The 20307-nt window shown below is 43.9% G+C and overlaps 1 protein-coding gene across 4 annotated transcripts in view; it reads left to right on the top strand.

Annotated features, from left to right (window-relative positions):
- The window catches only part of DOCK11 (dedicator of cytokinesis 11), a 449693-nt gene that overhangs the window by 322540 nt on the left and 106846 nt on the right, over positions 1–20307 (top strand). For all 4 annotated transcript variants that reach the window (XM_075323721.1, XM_075323722.1, XM_075323724.1 and 1 more), the window contains 4 exons: positions 5942–6081; positions 10138–10253; positions 15071–15208; positions 17291–17473. In XM_075323721.1, the coding sequence (XP_075179836.1) occupies positions 5942–6081; positions 10138–10253; positions 15071–15208; positions 17291–17473 (577 nt within the window). The remainder of the gene's footprint in view (positions 1–5941; positions 6082–10137; positions 10254–15070; positions 15209–17290; positions 17474–20307) is intronic.

Consider the following 20307-nt stretch of genomic DNA (forward strand, 5'->3'; position numbering starts at 1 on the left):
TGAATGCCATAAAGGCAAAATAACAAACACATTGCGGTATTGCAACTTTTTCACCATTTCTTCCCCCCATGGAATTTTTTTGCCCATTTTTCCAGTACACGGTATGATAAAATTAATGGTGTCAGTCGAAACTACAACTCATCCCGCAACATAGAAGACCACATACTGCTATGTCTATGGAAAAATGGAAAACTTATGGCTTATGCAAAAGGGGGAGGAAAAAACTAAAGCACAGAAATGAAAATTGACCACAATGGGAAGGGTTTGGAGTGAATAGGTCTATGGCAGGGAAAAGATTGTATAGGTGCAACTGTTGTGTGCATACATTCAATATGGAAACATCAATCCCGAGGATCAGTGGGTTGATGGAGGCCAAATTGACTGTGGTGGAGCCCATTAGAAAGAAAAATTTTGTTCTCATGCAGATGACTGTATTTCCGGTTTGAGCGCAATCCTTCAAAAAATCTGACTGTAGTCCGACCAATATTATTTAATGAGACAGTGCACATGCACAATTTGCCTACGAGATTTGGATGGTACTTGGACATTTAAGTCTATGGGTGTCACAGGTGTGTCATGGGTGACAGTCATGTGGTTTCTGGCAGTAGAAGGTCACAGCGTTTGGCTGCGCAGAATGCTCCCTGACTTTCAATTGTTCCTGCTGCCAGTATTCATTGATATAGGTGGCTTTCCTGCTGGATTCATCTCTCTCCCTTTTGGACCCAGCAGGAGCTCGACTTCCAGCCAGTTGCTGTTCATGATCAGTATTCCCTTGGTGTTTAAATACCCCTTCCTTCCTTTGGACTGTGCTGGTGATATTTTCAGTTCCTTCAAGCCGAGGTTGCAAGCCTGTGGTTTGTTCCCCTCAGTAGTATCATTGCTGAAACCTCTGCTGAACTTCTACCTGAGTCATCTGTGCATACGTAGTTCATGCTTTTCCCCATATGTGTGTGCTCCTTGTGTCGTCTATAGTGTTTAGTGGGATTGACGAAGAGCTCATCCCACCTATTGCCTATTTAGGGTCCAGCACTAGGGATACCTAGGGTCAGGTTTTCGTCTCGACGTATAGGTGCAGGGGAGGGACCCCATGGACCAAGCAGTAGGTCACCATCTTCCCCTTCCCTAGACACAGGGTTTCCCTTGCCTTTCCTTTCGCCATCTGCTTGATATTTCCCCGTACCTAGCGTGAGAAAGGGTCCGTGAAAAAAATTACACTGCAGTTGGACAACATTCGAATGCTGTCTGATTATTAATGTTTGACATTATGGAGAAGGTGGAGAAACTTTATTTTTTATTCTCCACTTCTGAGAAAAATGGATCCCACTCTGATCAGAGTCTGATTAGTATAATCTGACCGTTTATCTCACATGGAGAAAATACGGTCATGTAAACCCAGTTTAAGGCTGGGACAACACTGCAGCTTTTCATAGAATTGCATACACACAACAAAAACATTTGTGCAATTTTTCTGTGACTTTCTGTTGTGTGACTATTTTAGAGCTGTAGTTTTGCGGTAAAAGAGTCAGCCAAGTCACATGCAAGATGCAACATCATAGGAAATCTTTAAAACCAATGTTGCAATGCAATTTCAGTGTTGCGGACACGTCACCATCTAAGCCTAGTCTAAAGGATGCAAACCTATTATGTTTAACTACAGTATTTTCAGTTTAGCCAAGGTTTCAAGACTTTCTGAGTAGTTTGTGAGACTTAAGGCCCCGTCACACACAGAGATAAATCTCTGGCAGATCTGTGGTTGTAGTGAAATCATGGACATATTGTTCCATTTGTACACAGCCACAAACCTGGCACTGATTGTCCACAATTTCACTGCAACCACAGATCTGTCGCAGATTTATCTCTGTGTGTGACGGGGCCTTTAGATTTTTTTGAATGTTAAGCCTAGGACACACGGCGAGAAAAACGGTGCGAGTGGAATGCGATATAAATTTGCATTCCACTCGGACCAATATTACTCTATGGGGCAGCTACCATGAGCGATTATTATCTCAGCCATAATAGGACCGAGAAAACAGTTGCAGCATGCTGCGGGTGGAATGCAATCCTGTCCCACTTGCACCCATGCAAGTCTATGGGGCGAGAGAAACATCGCACTGCACTCTCGTTACACAGGTGTACTGCGAGAGCAGTGCGATTCTCGCATCAGTTGCCTATGGAGAAGATAGGGAAATAAATCCCTCCCTCCCCTCCGCCACCTCCCCTTCGCAACTGTGGTCTGATTGCACGATCGGACCACAGTTGCATGACACTCGGCTCCTGCTGTGCTGCGAGCGTGTGCCGAGTGTCATGTGAGCACTCGCACAACTCCCCGTGTGGCCTCAACCTTAGGCCCGTTTCACACGTCAGTGAAAAACACTGACGTTCTTCACTGACGTGTAAAACACGCCCATGTCCCTCTGTGTGCCGTGATTCACGGCACATGTGGGTTGTCTACGTGCAATCCGGGCTCCGTTCTCCGTGGCCCATGATTGCACTTAGAAATCAACTCACCTGTGTCCGCTCCCGCTGTACTTGGTGCTGATCGCTCCCGCGGTGCATCATCCGGCCGGCGCTGACCCCCGCAGCAGCTGCTTCCGGGTCGGCTGTGTCGTGCATCATGAATATGCGCAACAGTAATGAGCCGACTCAGAAGCAGCAGGGAGAACGGGCTGCAGAGAACGTTGCTGGAGCCGGGTGAGTAAAAATGCTTTTTATTTTAGAAGCACGTTTTTTTCTGGCACGTGTTTCACGGATCACACCATAGTGTGGTCCGTGGGACATCCGTGATGCCAGAAAAAAATGGACATGTCTCTGTGCGGCAATCACGGACACGCGGGTACGCCGCACGGAGACACGTGCAGTGAAAAATCACTGATGTGTGAGCAGACCCATTCATTATAATGGGTCTGCGTATGTCAGTGATTCTGATACATTTAAAAAAAACACAAACGTCCCAGAATCACTGACGTGTGAAAGGGGCCTTAGAAAGAAAAATGCAAGAAAATATGGGGGGTTCTCTTTTTGATATGGTTTCATCACGCAAATGAGGAGGCAAGTGCTACAAGATCAGTGCCATTCCTGGGACGTGCTCGGGCTGTCAGATATAAACCTCTGATGTCACTGTCTTGGCCCTGATAGATAGCTTTACTGTTCTTCCATGTCCTGTCTTGAGCATGCACCTTCATGCACCTTGCTTTTGCTGGTAGGAAGACTACTGCGCATCGACCATTCTGGTGGTGTGCGGTGCATTCCGGAGCAATGCAGCCATCAGTAAAGGGAAAGGCAAAAGGGTTGGCGTTACACAAGGTTTACATCAGAGAGGGGTTCGGAGAACCCTTGGTGCACTTGCCACCTCATTTGCAAATAGAACAAAGTACATTTTTTTCTTCATTGGAAAGAGTATATGTGGCCAAAAAGGTACACTTGTTCTTTTGTTTTATTACCCTACATGGAACAGTAATTGGTTTATTGCCATAAAATTCCCTTTAATAGTAAAACAAAATAAACAAAAAATAAGTTAGAAGATATAGATGTTATAAAGACAATAATAGAGAATTTTGACTTTTATTACAAACTGTAATAAATTATCAAAATACCAGTCCCTAGGACATCTTTATCTCTAAAGTTGCCATTTCTTACGTACATCAGTTTCTTACAAAGCTGTGTGACATGACTACCATCACAGAGCCTCAGCGAATATACATGGTCACCACGAAACCACAGAGGTCATTCATGAATGCAATAAGTGTATAAACAATAAAGGTTATTTCAGAAATGTCAAGAGAGGAACAAAGTAGAAAGAAATAGTTGTTAGGATGTTTATTTAGTGTAAAATGAATTTTTAGACTAGACTATAAACTGACTGACGAAACATCCTTATTCTCTGTTCAGGGGTATTCACTAGTCTGGAAGTTATACTCTACCCTGGGGCTAGGGGATAATCTCCCAACTGCTGGGACTACCACTGATCTCGAGAGCTGGAAATCTGAAGAGCCCTGTGTGAATTGGGTTGTGGTCAATCATGCACACTCTCACTCCATTCATTCTTATCGGAGTTCCGAATGACCAGCCGAGCGCAGCGGTTGCCTATCTCAAGTGCTCCAATTAAGAATCAATGGAGCAACAGTGCACATTGTCAATGACCTCCCTATTCACATGGGACTCTTCAGAGTCTCAGTTCACAGAATCAGTGCTGATTGTCCCAGTGGTCGGATCACTAGCAATCGGGAAGTTATCCCCCATCTTAAGGATAGGGAATGACTTCCAAACTTGCGAATATTCCTTAAAGGCCAGAGTCACACTTGCGAGTGCCTCACGTGTAACTCTCTCATAGAATCACCTGGCACAGACTCACACTCTCTCCAGACAGGAGCATCTCAGCTGCATAGACATACATGCAACCGACCCGCTCCTGTAAAGTGAGTGTGAGTCCGTGCTGGGTGATTCTATGAGAGACTTGCGCGAGTTACACGCAAGGCACTCGCAAGTGTGACTCTGGCCTAAAGGGAATCTATCAGCAGGTTTTGATATGTATCTAAAGACAACATGTTGCAAGAGTTAACACAGAGAATTCTGGGATGCCTGTTTTGTTGAGATCCAGTCTGTTATTTATTTGCTATGTTTGTTTAAGCAGCAGGACCCTTATCATTGCTTGGACTAAAGTGTCACTCGCACAGCAGTGCGACACGACTTCTCCTCTGATTGACAGCTCACTGTCAATGCATAGTCTCTATTGAGAGACTCTTGTGGGCAGGGGAAGCTCTCTCAGCTCTGCTACATGACTAAATCTAAACATTCTAATTGCGTCAGAACGGCTGCAGCCAGTAATCTAAGTGACACATCGCTGGAATCAGGGTCTCTGTATCTACATCATGCTGCTTTCAGATGAGGTAGCAAAAGCCTGCTGACAAATTCCCTTTAAGAGAGAGGGTGCGACCAATTTTGAATACATTGTGTAAATGAGTGACATTACATTGTGTAAATGATTGACATTACATTGACATCAACTCATTGACACTTTAATATCTTACTCATATTTGGGCGGTTTGCAATCATCTTCCCATGATGGATATTGCCACCCCCTTCTTACTCAGTGTGATATATATGTCATTTATAATCCACTAATGCTGTGTAGTTACAGTTTGCTATGATTGTTTACATACAGTGTTATATATTATTACATTCCTGCATTGCTTGTAAGATCCCTGCAATCTGCATGTGTGTTTTCTATTCTTTGTAATAAAATACTAGAATATATTATGTATGGACATATGGCATGTTCTCATATTTATGAGTAAAATTATACATAAATATGAGAATTTTCCATATGACCATACATAATAAATGGTCAGTAGTTATTCAGTGGTGATATAATATACTGTAAGTATTTACTTGATATTTAGGATTCTTATTGACTTTCAGGTTTTGTGACAAATCTGCATTAAACGCATCAATAACAACTGCAAAACTGCAATGTGTGCATACAGCCTTATACTGCTGATATTTTATAAACATTATACAGTTTAAAATATGAATTACATTCTATTATCTGCCACTTTATTGTACATTCTATATTACTTGATGCTTGACGTTCACATCCCTTTATATATTAGCACTATATGTTAGGCTCATTTCCGTTTTTTCTTCATTGTTGTTTTTTCTGGTGCAGCCACGGCACACCAAGATGAGTTAATTACTACCCCCACTTTTTGCATTTTATGTTTGCAGCGCTTGTTTTATATTCTGTGTTTGGTGCTTTGGATTATTAGAGAAATTCGCACTCTCTTTTGGCCTAATTTTGGCAGATACATCTTGGAATATTTGTTCATCTATTTACAAGATTTCTTTAGTGTTTATTTCTTAAGTAAACTGAATATGACCCATCAGTCTGTGTTGCCTTAATAGGTAATACATTTAATTTCCTCAATCAACTGTCTTTTTTTAGGGTTCAGGACGCCTGGATTTCTAAGCATTTTGTGGCTGGAGATAGAAAATCTCAGACGATGCCTGCTCTGCGGAGTAGATCTGGAGCCACACGTCTGCAGCACCTTAGCAGTTTAGAAAGTTCCTTCACATTGAATCATAGTGAGTATTTACAGTACATTACATCAACTTTCTGGAAATGACAGTAATTGTCATCATGCTTATTGCTAGTGCACAACAGCCTTCTCCATCACAGTGTCCTGGGAAGCTCAAAGCCACAACGATAGAGGTCACACCTGGGTCCAAGAGTTTCTGCTACATATGACGAGTAGAGTTGAGCGGATCGGCTATAATTCGGGTTCGACGGATCCGGATCGGGTTGCCGCCGAAGTCCGGATCCGATCCGGAATCCGCGGCTATGTAAATGAAACAAAAAAATGTGGAGAAACCCCACCTGCCTTCCCCGGAGCTGGATGCATGTGGATGGAGACCCGAACTGCCCAATTAGTGACTTCCATTGGGATTCAGGTCAAGTCTGGGTCCCAAACCAAACTTTATCTAAAGTCTGACTGAACCCACCGAACTTCCACAAGTCCGCCCATCTCTTATCTAGGAGGCCTGGTTGGCAGTGGGAACAGAAAATAACTCTCTGCTAAACCCTGGCCTTGGTCTAGGTTTTCTGGAAAATAAAGCCAGGTTCACATGGGCATATTTCACAATTCATATATGTACTGCAAAAAATATCATACACACGTACATAGATATGTGTTCATGCCTATCCACATTTTTTTAGTTTTGCTTTTTATTATCTGCTGCTACGTCACAATATGTTCTCTGCAGAGGCCATGAAAGCAGTTTAGTGTTAAGGCCCCGTTACACGCAACGACGTATCTAACGATATATCGCCGGGGGTCACGGATTCCGTGACGCACATCCAGCGTCGTTAGCGACGTCGTTGTGTGTAACAACTCCGAGCGAGTGTTAGCGATCAAAAATACTCACCTTATCGTTGATCATTGACACGTCGTTAATTTTCATAAAATCGTTGCTGTTGCAGGACGCAGGTTGTTCGTCGTTCCTGCGGCAGCACACATCGCTACGTGTGACACCGCAGGAACAAGGAACAGCGGCGTACCTGCGGCCGCCAGCAGTGAGGAAGGAAGGAGGTGGGCGGCATGTTCCGGCCGCTCATCTCCGCCCCTCCGCTTCTATTGGGTGGCCACTTAGTGACGTCGCTGTGACGCCGCACGAACCGCCCCCTTAGAAAGGAGGCGGTTTTCTGGCCACAGCGATGTCGCTAGGCAGGTAAGTCCTGTGTGACAGGTCCTAACGATGTTGTGCTCCACGGGCAACGTGACGCACAACCGACGGGGGCGGGGGCTTTCACCAGCGACATTGCTAGCGATGTCGTTGCGTGTAAAGCCCCCTTTAGGTAGATTTATTGTTTGTAACATCAGCAATATTACTCTTCTTACAAGTTACCAATAAAACGATAAAAAATAAGGTGGTAGTATATTCTCTTGTACATCGTCACATAGAATTTTTTTTATATTGCTCATTTACATTCTTAAAGGGAACCTACCAAATGAAAAACTGCTATTCACCTGCAAATATGGGGTTAATCTGCAGGTTAATAGTATTCTGAACCTGCACATTAAACACGGGAGGAAATTAATTTTAATCTTCCCAGCAACATTCCGGCTTCAAAGCAGCGTGGGTTTAGTCATCGCTCCGTGTATGGAGAGCGGAGGCTGTAACCGTCCCCAGCACTGACTGACAGCAGGTTCTCATGAGGAGCAGCTGTCAGTCGGTGTGGGGCACAGTTACAGCCTCCGCTCTCCATACACGCAGCGGTGGCTGAACCCGCACTGGCACCGCCTAAATGATTGCAACTAGAATACTGCCAGGAGGATTAAAGTTTATTTCCTCCCGGCAGCAGGGTTTAATGTATAAACACCGAGCAGGTACAGAATGATATTAACCTGCAGATTAACGCCATTTTTACAGATTTATAGCATTTTCCCACATGATGGGTTTCTTTTAAGGCCAAATTAAGCAGCTTTATTAATAGTCTTCATTAAGGGCTCCTACAGATATCTGTGTTTCCAGTACTTGTGGCATCAGTTTTTGTCACAGGTGTCGTCGCGAGTTCAGTCACCGATTTGCATATGGAGAACGATGCCTGTAAAGCTGGGTTTACACACTGCAACATCGCAAACGACATCGCTGTAACGTCACCAGTTTTGTGACGCAATAGCGATGTTGTTTGCGATGTTGCAGTGTGTGAAACGCATCAGCGACCTGGCCCCTGCTGTGAAGTTGCTGATCGCTACAAATCGTTCAGGACCATTCTTTGGTCCTTTGTTTCCCGCTGTGCAGCATGATCGCTAGAAAGTTTCAGTGTGTAAAGGGACTTTGCAGCGACTTTGTTAGCGACTTCCCTTTCAAAAAGCTGCTTTTCAACGTCCCCAATGACTAGCTAGGTCGTTCTGCAGGTCCGGATCGCTGTTGCATTGTTGGCCAGGTTTGCCTGTTTGATAGCTCACCAGCGACTCAACAGAGACTTTGGGAGGTCGCTATTGCGTCACAAAACCGTTGACGTTACAGCGATGTTGTTTGCGATGTTGCAGTGTGTAAACCCAGCTTAACCGTGCCTCCTGCAGTGATAAAAAAAAAAAGGATAACCCCGGCACACTAAATCTCCCAATAAAAGTAAAAAGTCACACTGGATAGTAATGCAAAATGATTCTTTATTAGTCCTTTTTTTTTTGAAAAAGTTGCGTATATGGTTTGTGTCCAATTCAAATACAAGTGACGTTTCGGCCTGAGCCTTCGTCAGATTGGACTTATCAGATATATATGGTAGCAAGAAAAGCGTCAATCAAAAAGAGCTTAAAAATGCAAAACAGCTCATTCTGTAGGATACATAGCTGTTACAAGATGGCCCACTAAGGTTATTTAATACTGTTGGTCACTGGTCAAGTGCTAAAAAATGTCACAGCCTAGGGGTACTGGAGGAGAGCGTCAACCATAAAAATCACGCCTTGTGGATGGCCCGGGTGTATATAGCCGGTAGCACCGGAGGGGTTAACAGGCCAGGGTCCTCGCTGCTGTGGACATGCGTTCAGTGCTCGCGTGCTCCTGTGCAGCGAGGACCCTGGCCTGTTAACCCCTCCGGTGCTACCGGCTATATACACCCGGGCCATCCACAAGGCGTGATTTTTATGGTTGACGCTCTCCTCCAGTACCCCTAGGCTGTGACATTTTTTAGCACTTGACCAGTGACCAACAGTATTAAATAACCTTAGTGGGCCATCTTGTAACAGCTATGTATCCTACAGAATGAGCTGTTTTGCATTTTTCAGCTCTTTTTGATTGACGCTTCTCTTGCTACCATATATATCTGATAAGTCCAATCTGACGAAGGCTCAGGCCGAAACGTCACTTGTATTTGAATTGGACACAAACCATATACGCAACTTTTTTAAAAAAAAAACGGACTAATAAAGAATCATTTTGCATTACTATCCAGTGTGACTTTTTACTCTTATTGGGAGATTTAGTGTGCCGGGGTTATCCTCTTTTTTGCATTATTTTTTACCTCTGAGCACCTATATACCAGTGTAGCAGAGCTTCCTCTTCTGTGTGTCCTCCTGCAGTGATGACTGACTTCTCTCAGTGCTAGAGATAGGAGCAGGGAGAGGTAGCTGATTATATACAGATCTCCACAATGTAGAGAGAGAGGAAAGTATCTACAGTTTCTGGGTGGGCATTGAAAAAAGTTTATAAAAAAGAAGGAAAGCAAATCAAGATAGAACATGTGCTTGTATGAGCTAAGAAAGAAAGCAGTACCCTAAATTCACACAGAGCTGCAATCCATCATGTATTACTGAGAGTGACACTCCCAAAAAAAGAGCGGAAACATAAATCAGGCTAAAAACTGTATGTAATGGAGTCAGTAAACAGATAAAGAGTGAAGACTCCAGACTGAATTTTATCTGAAGCATTGATTTAACTAAAAGATAACCACTGCCAAATGTAAAAAAAACATTCATAATTGTCCATAGCCTTTAATTATACATTTGAAAACAAATGTCCTATACATTACTTTGGATACAGAGATAAATACCATTCATGTGATTTCTTGTTGTTTGCTATTTACGGATATTTTTGTCCTCTACATTACATATTTTTAAAGACCGTGCACTTTATTTCTAGGTTCAGGTTTCACTGAAGCTGATGTTTTACATCAGGCATTGCTTGAAGGTAACTGTACTACTGAAGTGTCCTTGACTGTACTGGATACCATCTCTTTCTTCACACAAACCTTTAGGGTAAGGATTTTATGACTTCAGTATGTAATAACTGCAGGAAAAAAAGGTGCAGAAAAAAAAATGGTTCTGAATACATAAGAGAGCGCCCATTCCACTATTTCATTTGCAAATTCTTTGTCTAGTCTTTGGTGTTTTTGGCCTGTTTTTAACTTGTATCTTATTCTTTTAATTTGTGCCTTTTTTTAAAAACTTATTTTATGCGTTCATGTTTTTTGTTTCTTTTTTTATGTTTGTCACTTTGTCCTAAGTTTGGGGTTCAAAAAGTAACAAAATGTTTGCATAAATATACTTTCCTCTTAGAGTGATTTTATGCATGTATGAAAGTTTGTGTGTAAAGTTTACAATATTTTAGTGGAATATGCACCTTGTGCTCTAAAAAGTCACAGAAAATATTTTAGTTTGTACAAACATCATGAATTGTGTGCACCATTTTGAAGAATTTGGAGGAAAAATGTCAATAAATGTTAAAAAGAAAATTGACTTAAAATCTAGTCATGAATTGGGCCCTAAATCTTCACTAAGGCGCCGCTCACATCATCGGTATTTTGCCCGAGAGCCGGATCTGGCACAAATGCGTTTCAGTTCCATTCATTTACAATGGAATCACGGCAAGATGCAGTCACGTGCGTCGCATGTGACCGCATCTTGCCGCGATTCCATAGGAAATTAATGGAGCTGAAACACATTTGTGCCGGATCCGGCTTTCCGGCAAAATACCACTGATGTAAGCAGCGCCTAAGGAGAGATCAGATCAGTGTTTTCGGCTGCACATTGCTTGTTTACACTCAACAACAATGACTCCCATGCCGGCATAAGAGATCCAGTCACCTGATGAATTACCTTTTTTTGTCCTTTGCGTCAAGTAATCGCCGGTATGTTTACATATGCCAATAGACAGGAATTACCCCAATTATTGGCGCGGTCTTAATGCACTTTTAAGCTTGCATGCACAAACACAATTTAAGTGGCAAAATTATCTGCCCTCCAAAAAATTAAATATAAAAAATTATATGCAAAGAACAAACAACAAACAAGTCAACTAAAAATATAAAAAGTTATAGCTCTCAGAATATGGCAACTGAATCCAAATTAATTTTTTATGTTTTGTTTTTTTTTGTAGTAAAATAAACTAAATATTAATTGGGAAGTATCATAACTGTGCTGAACTGTAGAACAAAGTTACCAGGTTGTTTGTATTACAAAGTAAATGATGTACAAATAAAACCATGGTGGAATTCCAGGTTTTTTTGGGCAATGACACCCCATTTCAGATTTTGTTTTTCCCTTTTTTCAATACATTATAAGGCAGAATGAATGGAGTCATTCAAAACTACAACTCTTCCTTTGAAAAACAAGATCTCATATAGCTTTGTCAATAGAAAAATACAAGGTTAGGACTTTTGGAAGAAGGTAAAACATAAAAGCACAAATATAAAAATTCCTGCGCTAGGGGTTACAATCAGCATAGAGCTTTAGGTAATGCAGTTGTTAAGGCAAAACCAGTGACTTGGCGGATAGGGTCATGGGTACCCAAGACTTATTGAAGCGTGTGGCACCTCGTCTCGTCGCACAGAAGAGGAGCTGCAACATAAGTAACTGAAAAAGTTAGTTTTTGCTGATGCAAAAGTGTCGCAACACAGTGTGGCCTGCATAGCCCACATTACTATATTGTTGGACCTGTTGTTGTGGCTAATCGTTTTTTTGTCCTGGCTATTTTGTCTGTAAGAACAGTCCATAATGAAGGACGATATGATGGACTTTGTGTTACAAGCATGTTTGAGGATACATAAATACCAACATTTAATGAGGTTCGGTGTTTGTTGTTTGTACCAAACACAGACTTTACAAGAAAAACAGAGTTTGGGTGCTTTACATATTAAAACCACCCGCGAGAGCATCTCTGTGCTTGGTACGCTCGGTTCTTGGCCCAGTGTGAGACGCTTGTAGTGTTTGAATGGCTCACACTGGGGGTAACAACAGCATGATCGGATGTAATGTGCACCAAACAAAAAAAAATGGAAAACCCACTTGCCCCCAGAAATGATCTGGTTATGCCTGGCTGCATGTGTGCAGAGACCTGAACTGCCCAATTAGTGACGTCAATTCGAGTTCAGGTCAAGTCCGGGTCAAGAACCGAACTTTATCTAAAGTCCGGCTGAACCCGTCGAACTGAACGTCCACGAGTCCACTCATCTCTGCTTACCAACATTTATACTGCAAAGTTCTGACCTACCACTGGAAAGCCTAAAACACCTCCCTTTAAAAATGGCTTCATTAAGCCCTGCTTTATTGTAGCAACTTCACTGGACCATCTCGGCAAAAATGTGACTGGTTGGAGCTATGATTTCAATTTGGTATTTGAGACTCCAGTGGCAGAAAAAAATCACCACAGAGTGAGATTAAAACATTTTGGCTGCCCGTAGCTGCCACAACGGAGCTTACTAAATAATTTTTGTATTTTATTAAAGGGTTATTCCCATCTTCACAGTTGGGTATTGTCATTGCTTCTAAAAACAAGCACTTTAGCAACTTACTACTTATTAAAATTTGCAGCCATTCTTGAGATACTAACACTTTTCTTTTGTTTACAGCTTATTGTCTTGGAGACAAACCATCACTGCTAGACAGCAAAATATGCAGAATGCTTGTACACATTATTTTAGCATGAAAGCACTGTTTTCAAGCTGCCTTTATTGCCTTTGAATCAGCTGCCATTGTTGCCTTTGAATCACAGGCATCTTCAGTGCATTGGTTACATGTGACTCCATAGCATCCTCCCACCAATTCATTACATGGCCCTGATAGTGTCCTCCCCACCCCACAATTCATTATATGACCCTCATAGCATCCTCCCCAACCCACAGTTCATTATATGGCCCTTATAGCATCTTTCACACACCACAATTTATTATATGGCCCTCATAGCACCCTCCCCATACCACAATTCATTATATAACCCTCATCTGAAAAGAATTAATATCTCAAGAACAGCTGAAAATTGTAATAAGAAATAAAATCCAAAAGTGATTGTTTTTAACAATATACATCTAGAACATAGGAATAATCCTTTAACTGCAAGCTATAACAGTAAGTTTCTAATCTTATTCTAGTGATGGCAGAATGGTATACCTTGACTATGTGTGTATGTGATGCATTTGGAATTAAATACAAAAAAATTGAGACTGCTATATACTAAGCAAATTACCGTATTTTTCGGACTATAAGACGCACCGGACTATAAGACGCACCCTGGTTTTAGAGGAGGAAAATAGGAAAATAAAACTTTAAGCAAAAAAATGTGGTCATGACACACTGTTATGGGGCGAGGATCTGCTGCTGACACTGTTATGGGGGTAATGTCCCCAAATTCTCTACTAAGGTACCCCATCCTGGTAATGATCCTCCTGCCTTGTATATGATCCTGCTATAAACCCCCATCCTGCTCATATACCAGCATCCTGCTCATATTCCCTCATCCTGTTCATATATCCCCATCCTATTGATATACACCCCATCCATCCTATTGATATTTCCCCCATCCATCCTGCTCATATATTCCCATCCTGCTCATATACCCCCATCCTGTTCATATACCCCCATCCTGTTCATATACTCCCATCCTGCTCATATACTCCCATCCTGTTCATATACCCCCATCCTGTTCATATACCCCCATCCTGTTCATATACCCCCCATCCATCCTGCTCATATACTCCCATCCTGCTATATGCCCCCATCCATCCTGCTCATATACTCCCATCCTGTTCATATACCCCATCCTGTTCATATACCCCCATCCTGTTCATATACCCGCCATCCATCCTGCTCATATACTCCCATCCTGCTATATGCCCCCATCGTACTCATATACTCCCATCCTGTTCATATACCCCATCCTGTTCATATACCCCATCCTGTTCATATACCCCCATCCTGTTCATATACCCCCATCCTGTTCATATACCCCCATCCTGTTCATATACCCCCATCCTGTTCATATACCCCCATCCTGTTCATATACCCCCCATCCATCCTGCTCATAAACTCCCATCCTGCTATATGCCCCCATCGTGCTCATATACCATCCTGGTATATGGCCTGTATCCTATAGCACAGAGAAAAAAAATAAACGTTTATACTCACCTTTGCCTCACTCCCTCCAGCACCGATCATCTTCCTCTCAGCGGCAATGACCTGTGTGTGTGGAGCCGTCCCCCTGCAGCACGCGATGTCTTCCTGTCTGTGCCGATCAGCTGATCAGCACAAATCAGCTGACCGGCACAGACAGGAAGACATCGCGTGCAGCAGGGGGACGGCTCCACACACGGGGACGGGTGAGTGTACTGATTCACTGCACCCCACGCTGATGATGACGCGCGGGGGCAGTGAATACAGCCGCACATGATCACTCCAGGCTGTAGTTGCCAGGGGTGATCATGCGGACCGGCTCTTTACTATGCACGCGTCCCCGCTCATCCTCCCGCCCACCTGTCAGTGCCGGCTTCAGCGCTGAGAGATGGGCGGGAGGATGGGCATGCATATGTAATGAGCGGGCCCACCTGGTCACGGCAGGCGCTGCTGCTGCCTGCTCGTGCCCCCGATGACCCGCTCCACTGCAGCACCCTCGTTCCCGGCAGCAGCCCTATATTCAGACCATAAGACGCACCCCCAACTTTCCCCCAACATTTGGGGGGAAAAAAGTGCGTCTTATGGTCCAAAAAATACGGGTAATTTAAACATATAACACAAAATTAAGGCTCTCCTTCTAGTTTTCCATTTAATTTCAATCACCTATACATTTTTTTCACACCCTATAGACTCAGCTCCTTAATACAGATTGTCAGAACCCATTGATGAAAAAAGTTTTCGATATCTACTTGGCATTCCTGAAAAATGGACAATCGGAAATCTGTTTAAAACATGTCTTTGCATCACTCAGATCCTTTATTAGCAAGGTAGGTTGTGTATGTAAAGTTGTGTATTGGTATTAGTGTTTCAGCATGTATAGTATACATAAAAAAAACTATACTGAATAAAAATATAAACGCAGCACTTTTGTTTTTGCCCTATTTTTCATGAGCTGAACTCAAAGATCTAAGACTTTTTCTATGTACACAAAAGTCCTTTTTCTCTCAAATATTGTTCACAAATTTGTCTAAATCTGTGTTAGTGATCACTTCTCCTTTGCCGAGAGAATTCATTCACCTCACAGGTGCGGCATATCAAGATGCTGATTAGACAGCATGATTCCTGCACAGGTGTGCCTTAGGCTGCTCACAATAAAATGCTACTCTAAAATGTGAAGTTTTACAGTATTGGGGGAGTCCAGAAGCATCAGAAAACCAGTTAGTATCTGGTGTGACTACCATTTGCCAGTCTGCCATCTGCCCTGTACAGTGGAAACCATGAAGAGACACCTCTCCAATGTGCCAGACGCCATTGAATGTGAGCATTTGCCCACTCAAGTTAGTTATGACGATGAACTGCGGTCAGGTGGAGACTCCGATGAGGACAACGAGCAGTAGATGAGCTTCTCTGAGACGGTTTCTGGCAGGTTATGTAAACTGATTGTTTTAGCCGCTGTCGGGGTGGCTGGTGTCAGACGGTCTTGGAGGTGAAGATGCTGGATGATGAGGTCCTGGGCTGGTGGGGTTACACGTGGTCTGTGGTTGTGAGGACGGTTAGATGTGCTGCCAAATTCTCCGAAACGCCTTTGGAGACGGCTTATGAGAAATGAACATTCAATTCATGGTCAACAACTCTGTGGACACTCTTGCAGTCAGCATGCCAACTGCTCGCTCCCTCAAAACTTCACATCTTTGGCATTGTGCTGTGTGATAAAACTGCTCACTTTAGAGTGGCCTTTTATAGTGGCCAGCCTAAGGCACACCTATGCAATAATCATGCTGGCCAGCCTAAGGGGTACTTTGCACAATACGACATCGCAAGCCGATGGTAGCGATGCCGAGTGTGATGGTGCCCACCCCCGTCGCAGCTGCGATATCTTGTGATAGCTGCCGTAGCGAACATTATTGCTACGGCAGCTTTACATGCACTTACCTGCCCTGCGACGTCGCTCTGGCCGGCGAACCGCCTCTTTCCTAAGGGGGAATCGTGCGGCGTCACAGCGAAGTCACACGGCAGGCGGCCAATAGAAGCAGTGGGGCGGAGATGAGCGGGACGAAAACATCCCGCCCACCTCCTTCCTTCCTCATTGCAGCCGGGACGCAGATAAGGAGATGTTCCTCGCTCCTGCGGTTTCACACTCAGTGATGTGTGCTGTCGCAGGAACGAGGAACAACATCGTAACATCGGTCCTTCCGAAATTATGGAAATGACCGACGCTACACTGATCATACTATTTTCGACGCTTTTGCGCTCGTTAATCGTAGTAAAAAGGATTCACATACTTCGATGTCGACAGCAACGCCGGATGTGCGTCACTTTCGATTTGACCCCACCGACATCGCACCTGCGATGTCGTAGTGTGCAAAGTACCCCTTAGGCACACCTGTGCAATAATCATGCTGGCCAGCCTAAGGCACACCTGTGCAATAATCATGCTGTCTCATCAGCTTCTTGATATGCCACACCTGTGGGTTGGATGGATTATTTCGACAAAGCAGAAGTGCCTTTTATGTATATAGAAAAAGTCTTCGATGTTTTAGTTCAGCTCATGGAAAATGGGAGCAAAAACAAGTGTCAGACATCAATGTTAAAGTAGTGGAAAACCTCTTTTAATTAGTTAAAAATCTGCTTAACCTCTTTACTAAAGTGAGAAGGATAGAAATAAATCCCTGCATACAGAAAAATAAACAGAAAGCAGACGCACCGCACACAAATCTTCCCCCATAGTGCCTATCAAGACTAGAGGTATAAAGGAAAGTTTGTCATAAAATGTTGTCATAAAAGCTGAACTTATTAAGAGCTCTGCAGAGTTCTCTGTTGGGTCATTTCTGCATCTATTAGTGAAACTATTCCTGTCTTTACGACGTGTTACTTATTACTGTCTAAACCTGTCATTGTGTGTTGATAAGTTTCCCTCAGCCTTCTTCAAAGGAAGAGTCAATATGTGTGCAGCGCTTTGCTATGAGGTTCTCAAATGCTGCACGTCCAAGCTCAGCTCCACCAGAAACGAAGCTTCAGCTATCCTGTATCTTCTCATGAGGAACAATTTTGAGTTCACCAAGAAACGGACATTTCTCAGGACACATTTACAGGCAAGTGTGTAAAAAGAAAAGTGGCCTCGAAGCCATGTCATCTCAGGATAAGTTATATTGATTAGATCAGAATTTACTTAGGGGTACTTCTCACATAGCGAGATCGCTGCTGAGTCACGTTTTTTGTGACGCAGCAGTGACCTCATTAGCGATCTCGCTGTGTGTGACACTGAGCAGCGATCTGCCCCTGCTGTGAAATCGCTGCTCGTTACACACAGTGCTGGTTCATTTTTTAGATGTTGCTCTCCTGCTGTGAAGAACACATCGCTGTGTGTGACAGCGACAGAGCAATGATCTGAATGTGCAGGGAGCAGGCTTCTGGCAGCCTGCGGTAAGCTGTAACCAAGGTAAATATCGGGTAACCAAGAGAAGTGCATTGCTTGGTTACCCGATATTTACCTTGGCTACTAGCGTCCACCGCTCTCAGGCTGTCAGTGCCGGCTCCCTGCTCCCTGCACACGTAGCCGGAGTACACATCGGGTAAATAAGCAAAGCGGTTTGCTTATTAACCCGATGTGTACTCTGGCTAGGAGTGCAGGGAGCCAGCGCTAAGAGGTGTGCGCCGGTAACCAAAGTAAATATCGGGTAACCAAGCACTTGGTTACCCGATATTTACCTTAGTTACCAAGCGCAGCATCGCTTCCACGCGTCGCTGGGGGCTGGTCACTCGTCGCTGGTGAGATCTGCCTGATTGACAGCTCACCAGCGACCATGTAGCGACGCACCAGCGATCCTGACCAGGTCAGATCGCTGGTGCGTCGCTAAAGTGTGACGGTACCCTTAATGTCAAAGATACAAACTAAACAAAGAGCACAACGTGAAATATACACTTTCTTTAGAAGGATATTCCAGTCTTCATAAATTTAAACCTATTTGGTGAGAATTGTTTGATCAGTGTAGGACCTATCAATCACAAAAATAGGGCATTTGTGAGGTGCAAGCCATAAGTAAATTGTGTGTCTGGTCCCTTATGCTTCCTAAAGGTACCGTCACACTTAGTGACGATCCAGCGATCCCACCAGCTGATCTGACCTGGCAGGGATCGCTGGAGCGTAGCTACATGGTCGCTGGTGAGCTGTCAATCAGGCAGATCTCCACAGCGATCAGAAATCAGCCACCAGTGACCTGTGTAACGACGCTGTGCTTCGTAACCATGGTACACATCGGGTTACTAAGCAAAGCGCTTTGCTTATAGTTACCCGAGGTGTACCTTGGCTACGTGTGCAGGAAGCAGGGAGCCGGCTTCTAGAAGCTGCGGACGCTGGTAACCAAGGTAAATATCGGGTAACCAAGCAAAGCACTTTGCTTGGTTACCCGATGTGTACCTTGGTTACCAGCGTCCGCAGAAGCCTGCTCCCTGCACATTCAGATCGTTGCTCTCTCGCTGTCAAACACAGCGATGTGTGCTTCACAGCAGGAGAGCAACGACCAAACAATGGTCCAGAACATTCAGCAATGACCTGCGACCTCACAGCAGGGGCCACGTCGTTGCTGGATGTCACACACAGCGACATCGCTAGCAAGATAGCTGTTGCGTCACAAAAACCGTGACTCAGCAGCGATGTCGCTTAGTGAGATGTGGCCTTAAAGCTCTATTGAAAGTCTATAGCATTGCAGAGATAGCTGAGCGCAGCACCTTTCTATCTTCATTACAATACAACTACAGGTAGGATGTCACAAGGAGGTTTTTGCAGGCATCACCAACTGATACATTGGTATCAGGATCTGTGGAGACTGCAGATTCGGGCATGCTGCCTGCTAACTAATCTGATGTCTGTGATCAGCACAGGGAGACTCGGGCGTACACTCACAGACTTGTAGTTCCTAGGCAGGTGTCACGGTTGACAGACAGTCATGTGGTTTCTGGCAATTGAAGGTCACTGCATTTGGCTGCACAAAACGCTCCCTGACTTTCTATTGTTCCTTCTGTCAGTATTCATTGTACTCGGTAGCTTTCTTACTGGATTTTCATCTCTTCGGACCCCTTCACATTGCGTTTTTACCTACGTTCAGTGCTCCTGTCGGAGCTGCCATCCGAGCATCCCCACAAAACGGGTTTCGGACACCTGTGCCGACGGGGCCCTTGGTAATAATGGAGCAGATGGAGTCAGTGTGTGCTCTGATTTTGTACCATTTTAGGGCGTATATGCTTTCTGAAGGCGGACACCCAGATGTCTACGTGTTCGCCTGCAGAAAGGTCTGGTGGTATGTGAAAATTGTAGACCACTATACAAGAGAGCAGAAGCTCTGGCGGTGGTATCTGGCTGCTGGATCCAGGTCTCAGTAAGAATTAGGAGGTTAAGGGAATTTGAAAGGAAAAAGTCATGGATGTAGGAGAGTTTGGAACATGCAGACCGTGGACTCTAGTGGGCACAGTTAAAGGAGACAGAAAGCATGCAACTAATATTATTGAGATTCATGGGTTTTCTAAAAGTAGCAGAGAAAGAGTTAAACTGACTATTACAAGAAGGGCCTGGGTTAGGTGAGATATATCCTGCAACTAAAAGAACGAGAATAGCGAGAGTGAGCAGATGCTTAAGTGATTTGGGAGATTTGGTGGGAAAAAGTCATGGGTGTAAGGAGAGTTTGTTACACGCTGAAAGTGGGTTCCAGAGTGCACAGTTAAAGGGGATAGAAGGCAGGCAAAGAATATTAATGAGATATGCAGGGCTTCTGAGTGTAGGAATGAAGGAATTAAACTTACAATTACAAGAAGGATCTGGGTTAGGTGCAATATCTCCTGCAACCAGAAATAGATCGCAGAATGGAGAGAGTAAGCAAATAGTAAAGTGATTTGTGAGCGGTTCTGTTGTGTTGTATGGTGGACGTGAATG

Source organism: Anomaloglossus baeobatrachus, chromosome 9, assembly GCF_048569485.1.
Source record: "Anomaloglossus baeobatrachus isolate aAnoBae1 chromosome 9, aAnoBae1.hap1, whole genome shotgun sequence".
Taxonomy (NCBI): Eukaryota; Metazoa; Chordata; class Amphibia; order Anura; family Aromobatidae; genus Anomaloglossus; species Anomaloglossus baeobatrachus.